General features: G+C 34.9%; 2 protein-coding genes across 3 annotated transcripts; one reads left to right on the top strand and one right to left on the bottom strand.

Moving 5' to 3' along the window:
• Positions 1-8,031: 8,031 nt before the first annotated feature.
• On the top strand, positions 8,032-9,873 carry LOC105318750 (UPF0046 protein K07C11.7). The gene is made up of 2 exons (XM_066078043.1): positions 8,032-8,578; positions 8,880-9,873. The coding sequence occupies exons 1-2, from the start codon at positions 8,097-8,099 to the stop codon at positions 9,007-9,009; spliced, it is 612 nt and encodes a 203-aa protein (XP_065934115.1). The 5' UTR covers positions 8,032-8,096; the 3' UTR covers positions 9,010-9,873.
• A 1,054-nt stretch (positions 9,874-10,927) lies between these two features.
• On the bottom strand, positions 10,928-16,694 carry LOC105318749 (potassium voltage-gated channel protein Shaw). Of its 2 annotated transcripts, none has more exons than XM_011416003.4 (4): positions 16,515-16,694; positions 13,335-13,394; positions 12,088-12,541; positions 10,928-11,908 (listed from the first exon to the last, which is right to left on the bottom strand). In XM_011416003.4, exons 3-4 carry the CDS (start codon positions 12,535-12,537, stop codon positions 11,012-11,014), a joined length of 1,347 nt encoding a protein of 448 aa, XP_011414305.3. In that variant the 5' UTR covers positions 12,538-12,541; positions 13,335-13,394; positions 16,515-16,694; the 3' UTR covers positions 10,928-11,011. The 2 variants fall into 2 exon arrangements, with proteins under 2 accessions (XP_011414305.3, XP_011414304.3); XM_011416002.4 differs by having other exon boundaries at positions 13,335-13,452; positions 16,515-16,693.
• Between the last annotated feature and the right edge of the window lie 645 nt (positions 16,695-17,339).

The following is a 17,339-nucleotide window of genomic DNA, read 5'->3' on the forward strand; positions in this document are numbered from 1 at the left end:
TCTGATATATATGTATAAATGATCTGCAAAAGAACAACTTCCTATCTTGAAAACTGTTCGAGGAGTTATATCGGTAAAATAAGGGTACCTTTTTGACAGCCACTCGCCCGTCTGCAATTTTTACTATTTCAATGATCGGAAACCCGATTAAAAATTCACTCTCAAAATTCTTAGAATTCAGAAGCAATGGAGTTACATGGGACCTCACGGCGGTCTTCGAACCCCATGCCGCTCAAAAAATATTTACCCCCTTAGGAAATTTCTTGATCCGTCTCATTTCTAGAAAAGAGTACGCATTTACTTATATTCCAGTTTAAATTACATGTCAATTGTTTTAGCGATATAAGATATTAGGCATTTCCTTTTATAATACCATGAGAATTATATTACGGAAATTAGCGCATTCGTCACATCGGCAACGATTTTTTTTCTACACGAACCTCTTCCTGTTTGGTCCAGTTTCAATCATACCTTAATCTTTTTTTCTAAAAATAATAATAGAAAAGGTGTCGTTCATTAAAAGCTTATTGCAACAGTTTAGCTGAATATTATGTTTATTTTTCGTTCATTCCGGTCCGGCGGTTACGGCATGCCTTTTCCCGCAGCAAGGCAGTTGCCACATAAGGTCATGTCAAAATTCGACAAACTTGTAGACTTTACATTTGTCAATTTGTATCATGTCAGATGTGCTATTGCCGAGCCTGAAGTTACAAATGCAGAAACTACGGATTGAAAGTGTGCAAAGTTGATGGTTTAATTAACTAATGTAAACAATAAAGTTGCAAAATGTGCATCATGCGAAGGAACTGAGTCAAATCTTACACGTGTTTATGCCCGAGTTTTACAGGTTACACGATCAGAATTACACATATTCATGCTCAGGCTCACACATCAACACGATTGCATATTCGGATTTACAAGTTTACATGGCTGGATTTTTGAACACGATTACCCTCCATAATGTCAATCTATCTATATACAGTTTGTTAATTATTTTCGATTGCTAAGGCTACAGCGTATTTGATGAACATTGAACAACATTTTTTCCATGCCCCTTTTTTCCATGGAAGATAGCGAATACAAGTATAAAGCATTTATAAAATTTATTTAATTACCTCTTTAGAATTGTGTATGGAATAAATAATTTATAAGTTGCTGCTGAAGGTTGTTTGGTATTTTCGTTTGTAGATGTTTTGCAAGTAAAAAACCTGTAACGCGGGGCAAGTCATAATCAATATCCCTAATAACCGTAACTTAAAACTAGCGGCTTTGGATTCAAATATTATCGTATACGAATATTAAGTTCACTTTTTAAAATCATCTCCACGATGATAATTATATTATATCCATCGCAAATCAGTAATGTTTTTTGTTTTAAAAGAATTGTTTTATCGGGAGCAATCCCGCGTTCGTTTAAATTGCCAGCGTACATTTGTCATGTCAGTAATACACATTGTGCTTTATATGACGGCCGTGTATACGTATTGTAGAAAAGTTGAGTTTAATTACCATGCATTGGAACCATTTTATTAACACATCTCCCAGTACTGAAACAATTCAAAATGTCTCTGTTACAGTAACACAGTGGGGCGTTAAACGTGTACGTCCAGCTCTACAAGCACATGCACTGTCGTCTAGGCGACGGCCTGAATACAGCTAGCGACTCTCCTATCGGTCGGTTACCTGAGTCTCGTAATGCATCTAAATATAGACAGGGGCACAGTTATAAAACAAACAACAAAATTAAGGTCAAAGAGGTTTATCTATATGAAATGAAAATGTACATATGTATAAAAACATTTGGGAATTTTATGTGGAATTATTTTTGCGCGCTACATGTATCAGTTAGTGCATTACAAGAAGCCCATTCATAACCTCATAGACGTGCGCACCCCTACAAAAATGGACCGAACTGACAACAATTGTTACTGCAAATACTGACTATAAATTACGAAAACATTAAATTGAATACTATGGAAGGATTCAAAATTAATTTCTGTACAACTTTGCTTCAATAATGCATTAGAAATGTTTATTCCTTTTTAAGTTATTGACAAGAAACTTTGGACGCCTCTAACTCCCTAATTATAAGGGCCAGCCCCTTTTTCGGTATACCGAATGAAAGGTCTGGGTAAGACCAAGAACTTTTAAAATACATGTTATAACAAATTTTTATCAGGTAGAAAACTAACACGGAAAATACGCGAATTTTTTTGATTTTTTTTCTTACCTTTGTTTCAAAATCTATATTACCCCTTTTATTTGCATTTAAATGATAAATAAAATATATCTCGCACAAATTCAAAGTATTAGCTTCCAAACCAGCCCATCTTTGAGACTCTGCCAGTCATCGTTAAACCTAAACCCCCTGGACAAAAGAAGTCGTTAAATTTTACTAAAAGGGGAATAACTCAAAACCGGATAGGGATTTTCCTCAACTAAAATATGCAACGACAACATCACGCGGCATGTTATCAGTCCTGAAAATTTCAAAACAATCGGTGAACAAACGAGCGAGATATTAAGGATCAAAGTTGGCGTCTAGAAGAAAAAAAAAATAAGAAGAAATTTGAAATTTTTTCAGAATAATAGTAAGGTTTTCCGCTGAGAGCGGAAAACCTTAATAACGATATATTATATGCGTTAGTTTACTATCATGCGCCACTAAAGGTTTAGCCCAGTAAGTTATTATCCGTACCTTGATAAAGATTATCAAAGGATATCGCCCAGTTTCCCCATAAACCATACAATTTGGGGTACTGGACTTTATATGCCGTACAAATTTCAAAACAAAAATTTTAGATGAACTTTCTCTAAAATATCTGTGTTTTCATAGCCCCACACTTCACAACCATAAAATAAGATTGGGCTAATAACACTATCAAACAGGTCAACTTGACAGTCGATTGGTAAATCAAAATATCTTATTTTTCTAAATACACCATACATAGCTTTTGAGGCTTGCTCAGTTAAATGTTTTTTCGTACTTTTAAAAGATCCACTACGAGACATAATAACACCAAGATATTTAAATTCATTCACAATTTCAAGAGGTACATCTCTGTATAAAAAAAATCTTTTTGTAACACGACCTTTGGAAAAGATTAATACTTTAGTCTTTTCAATGTTTACATGAAGTTACCACAGATCACAATATTCAGATAAAAAGTTCAGTGATTTTTGTAAATCGTCTTGGTTCTCAGAAAATATAACCGTGTCATCAGCGTAAAAAAGGATAAAAAGTTTTAACATGGTATACATCTCAGTTTCCAGTTTGTCGCTGAGACTAGTAACTCCTTTAATACCATTTTGTATAGGTAGTTTTCTAAATCATTAATATACAAAGTAAAAAGAAATGGTGATAAATTCCCACCTTGTCTAACCCCCATATTACACATGAAAAAATCTGAAGTGTCTTGTCCAATACTAATCATTGATTTGATTCCTTTGTACATAGACTTTATAAATCTAAGACATTTACCGCCTACACCATTGTTTATTAATTTGGTCCGTAAACCCGATCTCCATACGGTGTCAAATGCTTGTTTGAAGTCTATGAAAGCGCAGTAAAGTCTTTTCTTGCTAGAAATCATAAATTTGCACAAAAAATCTAAAAGTAATACATTATATACCGTACTGTATCCTTTCCTAAAGCCCGTTTGGGCCTCAGTAATTTATTCTACAATCTCAGATAAAATATTCAAACGTTCACATAGTATACTTGTAAACAACTTGCCTAAACAGCTTAATGAAGTAATAGGTCTGTAGTTTTCTGGGAGGGTCGGGTCACCTTTATTTTTGTATATTGGTTTAATAATACCAATAAGCCATTCCTCAGGCACTATACCTGAATCATAGATCAAATTAAAAAAAAAATCAACATACAATGGCAAAACACAAGATACCGAAGTACATATATATTCGTTACATATTTTGTCATACCCTGGGGCTTTATTATTTTTCAGCTTACTGACAGCTTGTAAAATTTCGTCCGCAGTGATCTGACCATTTAAAACAAAGTTATGTGTGTCCTCAAGAACAAATTCACAATCATTTGGACCATTATCACCACAATTGCTTTCATTGACCTTTTTCATATAATCAAACATTGCTTTTATATCAACTTAAGTTTTACATTTATTACTCGAACTATTAAGGATTCTTTAGGGTTACCTTTCTTTACATCTTTTAATTTAGATTTGACAGAGACATTATGTTCCTTAAAACATGCATTCATAGTAGCTTTGTATTCTATACTAATGGATCTAAGTTTTTCACAGTTCTCTTGAATCCTGAATTTATTGTGTATACGTTTAGCCAGGTGGAATTTTCTTCTCGCCGTTCTGCATTGTGCGTCGAACCATGGCTTTTTATTATTGCAATTATTTGTCAGTCCTGGTTTTCATTTATCATCTGAAGTCAAATTTGCTGCGGATAAGAACAAGTTACACAATTTACTAGAAATGTGATTAATGTGGCTCTTCTGTAAAGTATCAGTTGTTTCTTTAAGCTGTGAATTTCTGTCTGCAATTCGTTCAGTTTGTCTGTATCAATGTTTTGTTTGTATTGTTCTGCTTTTTCTGGGTCCAATTTATACTGCCGGGTATTGTTGTCATCACGTGGTTGTACGGTTGGACGAGTTTCAATATGATAATGACTTTTAAGCTCAAAGGTAATTGGACAGTGGACATCAGAGTATAAATTGCAAAAATCATGTTTGTAAAAATTTTCAAATAATTTAAACATAAGCACACTACAAATAACATAATCTACTGTACTACTATTTTTACATGTGAGTTTGTCCTCGCCAATTCTACCATTAACAATAAAAATATTGTTGTTTTGACAAAATTCGGTAAATTTGTAACCATAATTATTACAGTGGTACCGGTTTGCGGTCAAGCTTAATATGTATATCACTATGTATACTACCACGTTCAACAGCTTCTCGTGTTTCTTCATCCCAGTTATTATGATTTGGTAAATAATCATCAACTATTACATAATCCTGTAGTTTACCCACCCGAGCATTAAAATCACCTAAAAGACACACATATTCAGTTGCACGTGAGAGATTTTACTATTCTCTCTCTATTTCTAGAAAACAATCTTTAGATGCACATCTTGTATTTTCTGGGGGTATGTAAACAGATCCAAATAAAATATCATTTGGGAGGTTAACCAATGATTTAGCTAGCGAAAACCAATATACATATGGAGAATTTGTCTTATGTACAGTAAAAAAACTTAACGAGATTTGTTTTGACAGCAATAATAATACCTCCAGATTTAACTTTTGCTATATCAAATTTGTTTTTCATAAAAACACAGAAACCTGGTATATCGATTGAGTCAGTGTTATTTGTTTTTGTTTCAGTTAGACATAATATATCATAACGAGAAATAAAGTTCGAGAACTCTGGGTATTGTAATTTGCGCCGCAGTCCACAAACATTGAGTGTCAGAAATTTGAGTTTTAGCTGCTCTCCCTCGTGTCCCTATCCATCACGGTCTGTGGTAGATGCCTGGCGAGGGCGTTTTTTGGGGGGAGTCGGTCGCCAGCGTTCTTTTGACGGTACCCATTGGTATCCAGGCGCAGATCCATTTGCGTCTCCGTGAAAACTTCGCCATTAATAAACAAGGTGTCGCGAACTAGTTTCACTTTTTTGCCATCCTTTTTCGCTTAAAGGTGTTGCTCGATATTTTGCATAATTTGATTTAATATTGTGACCTTAGACGTTAAACCAGCCATAATCCAAATGCCAATAGCCATGGTTATTTCGTCTCCTTTTATTTTCGTCTCCTGTTATTTTCGCCTTTCTACACTGATCTTGCAAACGGTTTACCCCGTCTTAAATGCGCCAAGATACGATATGATAAATATTTTACCTTATTAACAAAGACAATAAATGAATTGTGTGAATTCGCCCAGTCTTAAAGCCCGGTGAGAACGGTGTGAAAGGGGCTAAAATAAAATAAAATTCCATCCTGTACGTATTTATTACGATGTTAACTTTACTTTTCATCGTATTTGTATCATCGCTTTAAAGCAATTAGATATATATAGAAAATCATACATGGCAAAATCTGTATCACATCCCATATCAAACCGAGACTACAATATAAGCTCGAGGGCCGAATGCCAGAGAAAAAAGTATCCCTCTCAAGCATTTTATTGTTTAATAAATACCCCTGTAGCGCTCCATACCTGGTTCGTTGTCAAAGTCATTGCTATTTTTAGCATACTGTTTGTTTATTTTGTGGTCAGTGTTGCAGTGCCGTTTCAAGGTATTTTGTCTCACGGTATATACTGTATTTACCTTTTGGTTTTTAATGAGTTTCTTATTTGTAATTTTGCGAACCAGTTTCTTATAGTACTAATGTTTTACTCTTACTATATATATATACATCATAACATCATGCTATGAGCTAGCCTAGTATTTTTATTACACTCATGAGTAATTTATTTTCACATTTTTTAACTCAAAGTTCTTGAGTTCCGTCGTATTGTGAATGGCCAACTTGAAATTCATATACAAACGCTGACGAAACCCATAACTCAGTCCCATTAACTTATACAATCCTATTCTACTCGCTATGCGGTAAGTCATGTTTTCAAGCAAAATAAGGCGAGGTAACTCTGTTTACAATTCGGGATTCTGTCTGGCATACTAGTTTGTCGTAGCCCGCGGGACCGTGTGGTGCTTCATTCCTTTCGGTTTAAGTATTTTGATTTTAAGGGGTTGACACATACTTTTAGGATAATGATTTACAATTTTTGATTTGAGTAGTTTCTGTACGAAATTACACAACATACATATATAATGCAATGCTTACAATGATGAACCCTGGATTGTTTTTTATTTAATGTTTTAGTTCATTTTTTTACTTTATCGGAAATTGTTCTTCACTGGTTTTTATCATATTCTTTTAAATGAAATAAAAACACAACTGTATGGCTAAATTGTAAGAGGAGTATCGCGCAGCTAACTGGAAACAAATTACAAACTTTTTAATTTCATTTCAAACACGTGAGTTAGTATTTAGTGCGTAGTATCATTTAATTTTGTTGTTCAAGTTATTATTATTTTAACCACTGTCCCAAAACAGGATTTCAGATTTTAAACAAAAAAACTGTTTTGAATAAAAACGACTGGGAAGGGAGGTCACTCCCCATTCAACTTCCCTGTTTTATGAAAATGTCGTTTATTGATACAGTCTGTTTATGATTAACGAAAATAATGTATAAGGTTTACTACTCTACAAATTTGTCGTGCAATAAAAATATAAAAATATTTGAAATTAAAAATGCAAAAAAGCTCATATGACTGGTGGCATATTAAGGACACAGTGTTATAAACTCATTTGATTGATAAAATAAACAAGTAGCACGTTAAGAGTTCGGGTTTTTTTTTTTTTGGTTTTTCTGTAAAAAAAAAAAAAAAAAACACAAAAAATCAGGAAACACTGAATTCCAATTAAAGTACAAATTGTGCGCCACCGCTCCTACCCCATCCCCGCGGCTATCTAGTACTCAGGGGACGCTCCTACCCCATCCCCGCGGCTATCTAGTACTCAGGGGACGCTCCTACCCCACCCCCGCGGCTATCTAGTACTCAGGGGACGCTCCTACCCCCTCCCCGCGGCTATCTAGTACTCAGGGGACGCTCCTACCCCATCCCCGCGGCTATCTAGTACTCAGGGGACTGGTCGTTGGATACAGATTGTTTCCGCAGATAAATATTAAATAAATTAACAAAATTGATCAAACGATATGTTTTTATACAATTAAAACAACTACTTCATTTCTGTTTAACCGTATTGAAGTTTTGTTATACATATGTATATTAAAAAGAAACAACCAACAGCAACAGGTTTCGCTTTTTTGTTGTTGTCGTAACCAAAAACCAGAACTACTCTATAAAATATGATTTGTTCTTTTATGAAATAGATTATGGATGACGGAGCTTCACACAGATTTGCCAATGTTGGAAATAAACGAGATGGCTGTAGAAAACTTCGTGTGGTACATAGTCAACGAAATCCCGCCCGGTGACGTCATAGTTCATTCCGGAGATTTTAGCAAACGGAGATTCATGAATTTCTTTTACAATGACCATAGTGACACAGAGATGTTGAGGAAGGTTAATTCATTCTTTAATCAATTGCCTCACCGATATAAAATATTCGTGGCCGGAAATCATGATACGTTTCTCACTCAATATTCCGCAGAAGAGATTCAAAAGCGGTTACCGGATGTGACGTACTTGCAAGATTCGTTTTTTGTGTGTGAAGGAATAAGGTTTTACGGAAGTCCATGGACAATAAAGTCAAAAAAGATCAAGACGTCAAAGGCCTTTACGGTGGCTGACACCGTCCTTCGGGAGCGCTGGGGTGCCGTAGACAAGGACACTGATGTTCTCATTACCCATACTCCTCCCTATGGGGTGCTAGATTACTCCCGCCATCTTGGCGACTCGCCTCCCGAGTCCGTGTGTCAGTTCTGCGACAAGCTTCACCCCAGAGCGGGCCATGCTGGAAGTTTTAGTCTCAGAGAAGCTGTTCTGCCAACTATCAGGTAGGTTGTGTGTGGTCCATGCTTTGATTTCGGCCAGTATATTTTGAGGATTGAACACACAATTCCATCATCGGAGATCCATGGTTGATAACGCTTTGTTCTTCCTTCATCAAACATGGAACAAAACGTAATCCAACGTACATTTCAAACTATACATGTAGGTCGAAAATCGCTCCGCTTACATATACTTTAAGCTGTAAACCAATACAGTTAAATAAAATCTTGAAGTATAACGTTTTTTTTCTACAATGTACTATTAATTGAAATATTTTAAATAGTTTATTTTTTTCTGACATTACAGACCAAAGGTTCATCTGTTCGGACACCTGCACGGATCAGCGGGACTCACGGAATACGACGGAATCACGTTTTCCAACGCGGCTTTTGCCTCAAAACGAAAATTTAACGTTATTGACATTTACTCCTCTTGACGAAACACGGAACAAAACTAAAATCAAAGTACTGAAGAACTGACAGGAGTTGATTTTGTCGATGTTTATTTCTTTTAAAGTCAATGGTATGTTATTTTGCATGACAAGTACATGTAGTTTCTAATTTGTATTTGAATTACGCACATTTTTATAATATGAATTTTTGGACTTTTTCGACAAGAATGTCGAGAAACCCCCATATGAATCATGTTAAATAATATTTAAAGATAAAATTATAATTCAATCAAACTATGTATCAGTAATAGAAATATTTCTCGAAAATTGTATGGATCCAAGCAATATTGAACTCTAGTCTCGTTCAACCAAACGCTCGGCTGACACCGTAAATCTCTAACAAGCAAGAGAGACTCTCTGTTTGTTGGAGATTAACGGAGACAGCCGAGCGTCGAGTTGAACGAGACTATATATAACTCTGGCGTAGGAATACATACGACTACAAAAAATATCTAAATTGTTCGTACCATTTAAAATCTGACTATTTTCAAAGGTATTTATAAATAAGTTTCCTTGAAAAACAATGTTTTAGCATACAGTCATGTACATTACATCGAATTTATCAATTATTTTCAAGAACTAAGTCTTGTCAGCAGCGATGATTTGTGCTGAGGTCCAAACACTGTTTCACTTTCGGTTTGTCCGGGTAACTGCATAGGAGAGTTGATTAAAATCACTCCCAAAAACGATAAGATTTTACACTTTAGTTGCAATTCAAATATATATACTACGTTGAATTATCAGATGAATGAGTATGTGTGTACTTTAAATTATGTGCAAGAAATATGTTAGAATTACGTTTTAAGAAACTATATTTTTCTGGAATAAAGCAAAGCTACTGAAAGAGAATCAGTTGTTAGTATTGATTGTAAATAACTCAGTTTATCATTTTAAAGAGGGAAAAGTGTTGGTCTCTTTGCCGACCTATGGCTATAGCTGAGTTTCTTGTGAAAAGAAAAGCCTGTGTATAAAAATGAGTTATGGTCGATTCACGTGTGCTGTATGCATGTGAGAAAATATTTCAAGGTGAATATTAAATTTTTTAATTTTTAACATTTCATTGTTGTTTGAGTGAAACGGTTACTACCTTTTCAAAGAGGCTCTGTGCTGTGATTTCTAGAATTTGCTTCATTATTTATCTTTGGTTGCATTAGTTTTAAGATTTCCTTTTACAGTTTGCAAAACGAAATAATATTTATAAAGTCGAAATACTTGTATTTTGGGGTTTCATTTTTTTTTATTTGAAGATTTGTTATGCATGTGCGACATTTTTGATCGGAATGATCTGAATGCAAAAGATTACTACGTATATTGTTTCTATTTTAGCGGACACATATTTCCACATCTTGAAAACATTGCAGGTGAAAACTTTATGTATATACAGGATGGAAAGAAAATTACAAATGAATATAAAACTATGATAAATGATAACGATTTTTGTAATGTTTTTAAGTTCATAAACTTATAACGGGATCATTTCGTTTAGTTTATATGAGCTAATCTCCCTATAGTATATAAATAATCAACTTGTGTCAACTTACCTGTACTGTGATCACCTGGCCCCGAGGTTTTGGAGTTTGTTTTTATAAAATCACTCTGGTAACATTTAATTTTAATAATCTTTGAAGGTTTTTTAAAATATGTGCATGTGAAATGTATCATGTTTATTTTCTTCTTTACTTGCGCTTCACAACAGTGCAATATGTATTGACAATCTACAATGGTCACCAATTAACTGTAACGAACATCATACACTGTATGTTTATGAGTATGAATAATAAAAAACCACTTTTGGACTTAGTTGAATAAGTTTGATTTATTTGCCGTTTTAATAAAGCCATTAAAATACAATTAAAAATTAAAATCATCTAGATCTATAGCAAATGTTTCCAATCCTCAAAAGCAATGTTCGCCCGAACAGCAGCGTGTCATGCTTTCAGGAAAAAGGATGTGACGTCACTACCAACAATTTACATCTCAGTCCAGCTTAATCCGCGGGCCAGCTCAAACCATCAAACTTCGCTTCTTTGTGTGGGTGGATTTTATTCATTTCACAAGTTTCCTTATTTCTGTTTTCTTTCTGAAGTCTCAGATAACGTTGGTAAAAATTATTTTGGCTGTAGTACTCAGAAAAGTTGGACGCAATAATTGCAACCGGCATTGCCAGAAGCAGGAGACCGGACAACGCACAGAACACACCGACAATGTATCCAGCGACGGAGCTGGGGTGTATGTCTCCATACCCAACGGTTGTCATGGTGATAATAGCCCACCACATGGATATGAAAATGTTTGAAAATGATTCAACGTTCGTTATTTCAGCGTAAAAGATTAACGTTGCGAAGAACACCATCCCGAGACAAAAAGTAATAGCCATCAGTAATAGTTCCAGAAGGCTGTTTTTTATGGCGAGAAGCAGTACTCGTAATGCGCTAAACCGGCGTGCGACACGAATAAAGAGGAGCAGCCGTACCATGCTTATGGCTTTAAAAATGAAATACAGCCACCTTGCCACTTCGTTCTCAGCCAAGACAGACTTGAAGAACTCCATCAAGAAATTCATCAGCATTGCAAAGACGAGAACAAAGCTGACGACGTGAGTCCATGATGTGAGGTAGTCTCTCTTCCTCGGACACACGGCCAGACCTAGGGTCCACTCAACCATAAAGAATACAAGACAGCCCGTCTCCAGGGCGAACAGAGCAGGCACGGGGTCTGTGAGGATGAGTGTGGTCAGCTTGTCGTTGCCCGAGAGATGGATGTCAGGGTAGTGGTGAGTGATGAAGTCGGACACATAAAGCTCCGTGCGGAGACCCTCGATGTTCCAGATACAGAACACCACGATGCTGATGAACACAACGCACAGATATAATATATACCAAGTCTGGAAGACAAACAGATGGATATTATATACTGAGTCTGGAAGACAAACAGATGGGTATTAATTATATACTAAGTCTAAAAGAAAAAGAGGCAAGATGATGAAATGAACATGTGGCACTATCTAACATAGGACAATACTGTTAAAGAATTGGTTCGAGTATGTTCAAGAGTCAACCTTACCTTTGCAAACTTTGAAGAACCTGGGCTATTCAAAACAAGCCAAATTCGTTCTTTGAGCGTCTCGCCTTCTATCCAAGCGCTATTACTGTCTTCATTATCAATCAAGTCCTTTAACACTGACATGTCGTCCTCATGCTGGAAGTACTGTCTCCAGCAGCACTTGCTGACGTTTCCATTCCCTATCTCCCAGAACGACAGCTCCTCTCGGAGCAAGGCCCCGCACACCTGTCGGGGAACGTGCAGGTTCCCGGTGACCAGTAGGTTCAGAATCACATTGAAGAGGTCGGGGTCTCTGTCAAAAAAGTACTCCTGATTGTTGCCGTCGTACGACTCGTGCTCCGGGGTCAGTCGACCCAGCTTAGAGTCCGATACAGCTTTCAAAGTCGATGCAAACGTCTCGAATATCCTTCCTCTGATGTTAAATTTGACCCGACTTGCACTTTGTGTCATATTCCTGTTCAGAAAAAAAAGAATTTAAAAACTATGAAGACTTAGTGTCAGATAAATGGTATAATTGGTAGCAAAGGTTACCAATTATTATGGAGAAGGATTAAGAAAACGGGTACTTTAATCCGGTCTAATTAAAATGAGGCTCCACGATCCGTTTTACTTATACACTTGCGTATAGCAGAGAAGCAGTTTTTACAAATCTTATTTCAATAAAATTGACTATAATCAAACCGGATTATCCGGGAGTTTATATATTACGTAAGAAAACATTGTTAAACGCTGCCTTTAAAGGTGTAACGTTATATGGAGTTTTTATCAATTGGTGATAAAAAAAATATCAAAGAAGATTACTCTGAATTCTTTCGAAGGTACCATGCCAAAAAGCAATCATTCCTATGCTCTAATTAATAATGAGGGATGTAAATAAATTAATAAATAAATAAATTGTTTTCCTTTCTCAGGAAAACAATTTCATAACTATGTACATGTACGTTCACCTGAAGAAGGATGTAAAAAATGTAAAAAAAAAAAAAAAAAAAATGTTTTTTTTTATCAGATCTCAACTTGTCGGAAAAATTGTGCCTTAATCGTAGAGAATAAAACTAAAATTTAAAACCGGAAACTTCATGACAAAATTAGGATCCTTTAATAAAAAAAAAAAAAAGAGAAAACACAACATCAAGGATATGTATGGGACGGGTTGGTATGCTACAGCTCCTGCGGGCGAAAGAAGTAATTGAAAAGAACTAGCGACAGCTGTACCCGATCCACACCAATAGCCAGAAAGAGGACCTTACCTTTACAGGAACCAGATGATAGCTTCAGCGCTGTCTTTGAACTAGTCTGTCTTCCAGCATCTGAAGACAATCAGAGAGTTTCGTTAGCAAAGCGAGTCTGTGGAATAACCGATATTCCCTGTGAAAATAATGAAATACACCAGTAATTACACACTGTTCGAAGCTGCGAGCAAGAACCTTACAAAGTAGATATCAGTAAACTTTGATCATTTGTTCAATCCCGTTTATTAACAAACACAGGGTACCCGTGTTATTTAGAAATATCACACGGGACATGTTTAATTATTTTGGAGTAAATTACTCTTTGTTTGACAAACAAATTTTATTCTATACTTAATGGTTTTTCTTCAACCAATTTAAGCATTACAGATATTAAGTAAAATACAAGACGCGTCCATTTGTTCTTAGTTAGACGAAGAACAAAAGATTTCGATCGATCGACGTTTTCTTGTAGGGTTAATCTGTTTCTGTGGCCAAAATGACAATACCTTAATAATAAATGAATGTTTGAGCTAGTTCAGTCGCAAACAAAAACAAACTACATAAAATTACGGGAAAGATGATCAGCCCAAATGTATTATTCAGTAATTAGAACAAAGGCCTGATTATAAGAGCGGTATTTTTATGATGAGTTGGTTCATTATCCATGATAAGCTTTTTTATTTTGTAGATTATAAAAGTGTTTTCTTTGAGGCTTAGCTTTTCATGTCCTTTTGTATATTGATACACGTCTGTCGTTGCATTTGATTGAACCAATTTGAAGAATAAACATCAATTATTAGATGTAAGGGTAAAAGATTAATTCAGATTAGCTGAGAGTTTAATGTTACAGTTAAAAGCTTTTTTCAAAATTATTTCATCCTTTTATTTTCCATTTATCAAATTGATGGATTTTATTTTCATTTTTCTCCCTACTTCTGTATTCTGTAACATCTTTAAAAATCATCTTAAAACATCTTTGTAAAACTACTATTATATACTTTTTTCACCATGTTCAATGCATGCTACTATGCTTTATGCGCGGATACAGAAAATGTTTCCAGGTGGTGTTATCATGTTATGGGTAAATTAAAAATGTTTTAAAAAATATATTTTTCCTATGGGTGGGGGGGGGGGGGTGGGGTCCCGGAACCCCCCCCCCCCTCACATCCCACTCTTCTATATCCGCGTATGTACTTTATCCATCCACTTACCGACTGCTCTTTATTAAACAAATATTATTATGTTATTTGTATTCCAATGAATTGTATAACTCAAGGGCAATACGTCGAATTGAATTGATCTCGCTCTTATAAGTAATTAGTTTTGATTTTTCCTCAATTAAGAAAATACATTAGTTTGTATAAACCTCCCGATGCTTTACAGTGGAGAATAACATTCATTCTTTTGACATGCAATCATACTACTTGCCATCTGTTTACCTCACTCTGCGGGCAAATCAAATAATTGTTTAATTCAACTAACAAAAGGAGTGTAAAACGACCTTTCCAGCCATATACAAACTGTTGCTCCTTTTACCGGCATGTAATTAATTTTTCTTTGTTACTTAATTGGAAATTAAAGCAACGTCTGCCAAAAAAAAGAGACATGAAAATGTACCTAAGGCTTCTGAAACCTTACCCGTGGAGAGTGGGTATCTGACTTTTTTTGTTGTTGCTTTTTTTTTTGGGGGGGGGGGGTGATGGGGTGGGATTTTTTTGTGGGGGTGTTTATAATTTGTTGGTGAGATTCGTGTTCCTTTGGGTTTCAGGTGTTTCTTTTCTATATAGGCAATATAGTTAGTACATCCATGATCTATTTTTCTGATTTGTATTAAAATCATATGTGTATTAGAATTGAAATGCTTATGTTTTAGTATCATTAAATGTAAACTGAAGAAAAAACGCAGCACGGTCAAACCCACTTAACGACTGACAATGCGTTCCTTCAATGACAAAGTGTCAACTGCTGCACTGACGAATTCAAGGCAATGTTTTTACGAACAAAAATGAAGAAGGGTATTATCATTGAACGCTACATTTAATGAAACATTGACTTTTCACTAATAGCTGAAAATTCACAAAGGGGCGAATCCTGACAATATACCAGTATACTGTATTACTGCTTATATATATATATAAATGAGGGTCAATATTGGTTTTACTGAAAAATGTATTATCTATAACATCGGATTTTAATGAAAGGTTGAAAATTGATTGTGCGGTACTTCTGAATTGGACTCGCCATTGCGTTATAAATGGATATCATTCAACCAAGAAAACAATGATAAGAAACTCAATATAACACAGCTTTCTATTTACAACAGTATGGAATAAATCGGTTAATATTCTATAATCCATTATATTATAGTTGTGTTGACCAATCACGGACAAAATGCTATCTATATTTATGGTTTGGGGGTGGGGGAGAGAGATCTAGAGGGGGAGGGGGCGAGTGTCAAATGAAGTAAAATTTCTTGGTAAAGCATAATTCATTCAGATTTGGCGAATTTTAATAAGTTTTGAAGTAAATTCTAAACACATTCACTTCATTGATTTCGTGTTAAGGTTTACCCCAAAGTACATGTGTATATTAATAAGTACTATTAACGTACATTTCAAGGAAGAAAAATTGCCTTTGGTTATAAACGACATACTTAATATGGGTGTTATTTTCTATTGCATAAAAATAAACGATGAAGTGGAGAAAAAAAGGGAAATGCAAAAATCATGATTTGGATGTTCAGTATTTGGTAACCAAAATATATATGGTGCATTTTAAAGATATCGCCATTTTAAGTTTCCTCCTAAAAAATCTATATCGTTATTTCATATGAATCCAAAATATATCTTTATTTTTAATCTCATTACAAAAAAAATCTTACGGTGTTTGTTTATATTCTAAATATATGTGTTTGTCATATATCTTGTAGCGATCGTACAAGAGCGGATGAAAGGATCAAATTCTAATTTGAAATTAATTATTGTCCCTTTTTTATGAAATTTTCAAAATAAGTTTCTTTCTCGTGAGAAATCTTACCTTGTTCAAATAAATGACAACCCATTTTCAATTGTCCATACTTTTTTTTTTATTCAATCTTAATTTTAATGAAAATTCTGCTTTTATAGAAAATATTTTCCAAATAAGGTATACTTTTATAATCTTCAATATAAAATGTAAACAAATACAGATTATACATACCTGGCCATACACACAACGGTTCAAACCAGTAAGAAACGTATTTTTTCCGAACAAACATCCATGGAATATAAGCTACCATCGATAACGTAATTGCAATCTATTGGTAAGTCGCTAGTATACAAACATTACTGATCCACAACTGTGTAAAGTGTATCGACCTAAAGCAATCTGTGACGTAACGCCACGGTGCTAATTAAGACCGCTGATCAGAACCGGAAGTTGCGCAATACCTTAAGGCTTTCCACATTGATGGTTTTTACGTGTATCTTCTCTCAAAAAAAATTGATTCCATAACAGATAAACATTAACTTCTGCATGTTCTTGTTTATCTAAGATATGTTTGTAAACGAAGTCAGAACCGAATTTAAAACGTTTCTCTGGTCATGTTAACATTCATTGTATCTTTTAAAGGTTGTCCCCAAAGGACCCATCTTCCCAAGTCAAGGGTTTCTGATCCGCTCTGCTCGACATAAACATTTATGTAGAGCACAGCGGATCAGAAACCATTGACTTGGGAAGATGCCAAGGACCATGTTTATTAATCATTTGAAATTATTAATCTTTTCTATGTTCGGAAGGAAAAGTCACGAAATTCTCTCTTATTTTTTAATTAATGACTATATTACAAATGAGGAAAAGAAATGCAATCTGATTAGGAATTATGTGCGGAATCGTTTGGAAAGCATCTGATCTTAGGCACAGCAATCTCGCAAAATTTAAAAATTAAAAAAAAATACATTTTTTTTAATCTTGAGGCCGGTTTGACGAAAAAATCGAAGGGAATTATCCTCAATTGATCACTATATATAGAGGTCTCCTTCTGTA

Source organism: Magallana gigas, chromosome 3 (assembly GCF_963853765.1).
Source record: "Magallana gigas chromosome 3, xbMagGiga1.1, whole genome shotgun sequence".
NCBI classification, from domain to species: domain Eukaryota; kingdom Metazoa; phylum Mollusca; class Bivalvia; order Ostreida; family Ostreidae; genus Magallana; species Magallana gigas.

Coding starts and splice junctions, on each gene's coding strand:
- LOC105318750 (XM_066078043.1), top strand. CDS start 8,097: ATGAATTTCTTTTACAATGACCATAGTGACACAGAGATGTTGAGGAAG. Junction 8,579..8,879: donor GCTGTTCTGCCAACTATCAG/GTAGGTTGTGTG, acceptor CTGACATTACAG/ACCAAAGGTTCATCTGTTCG.
- LOC105318749 (XM_011416003.4), bottom strand. CDS start 12,537: ATGACACAAAGTGCAAGTCGGGTCAAATTTAACATCAGAGGAAGGATA. Junction 11,909..12,087: donor GTTCTTCAAAGTTTGCAAAG/GTAAGGTTGACT, acceptor TTTGTCTTCCAG/ACTTGGTATATATTATATCT.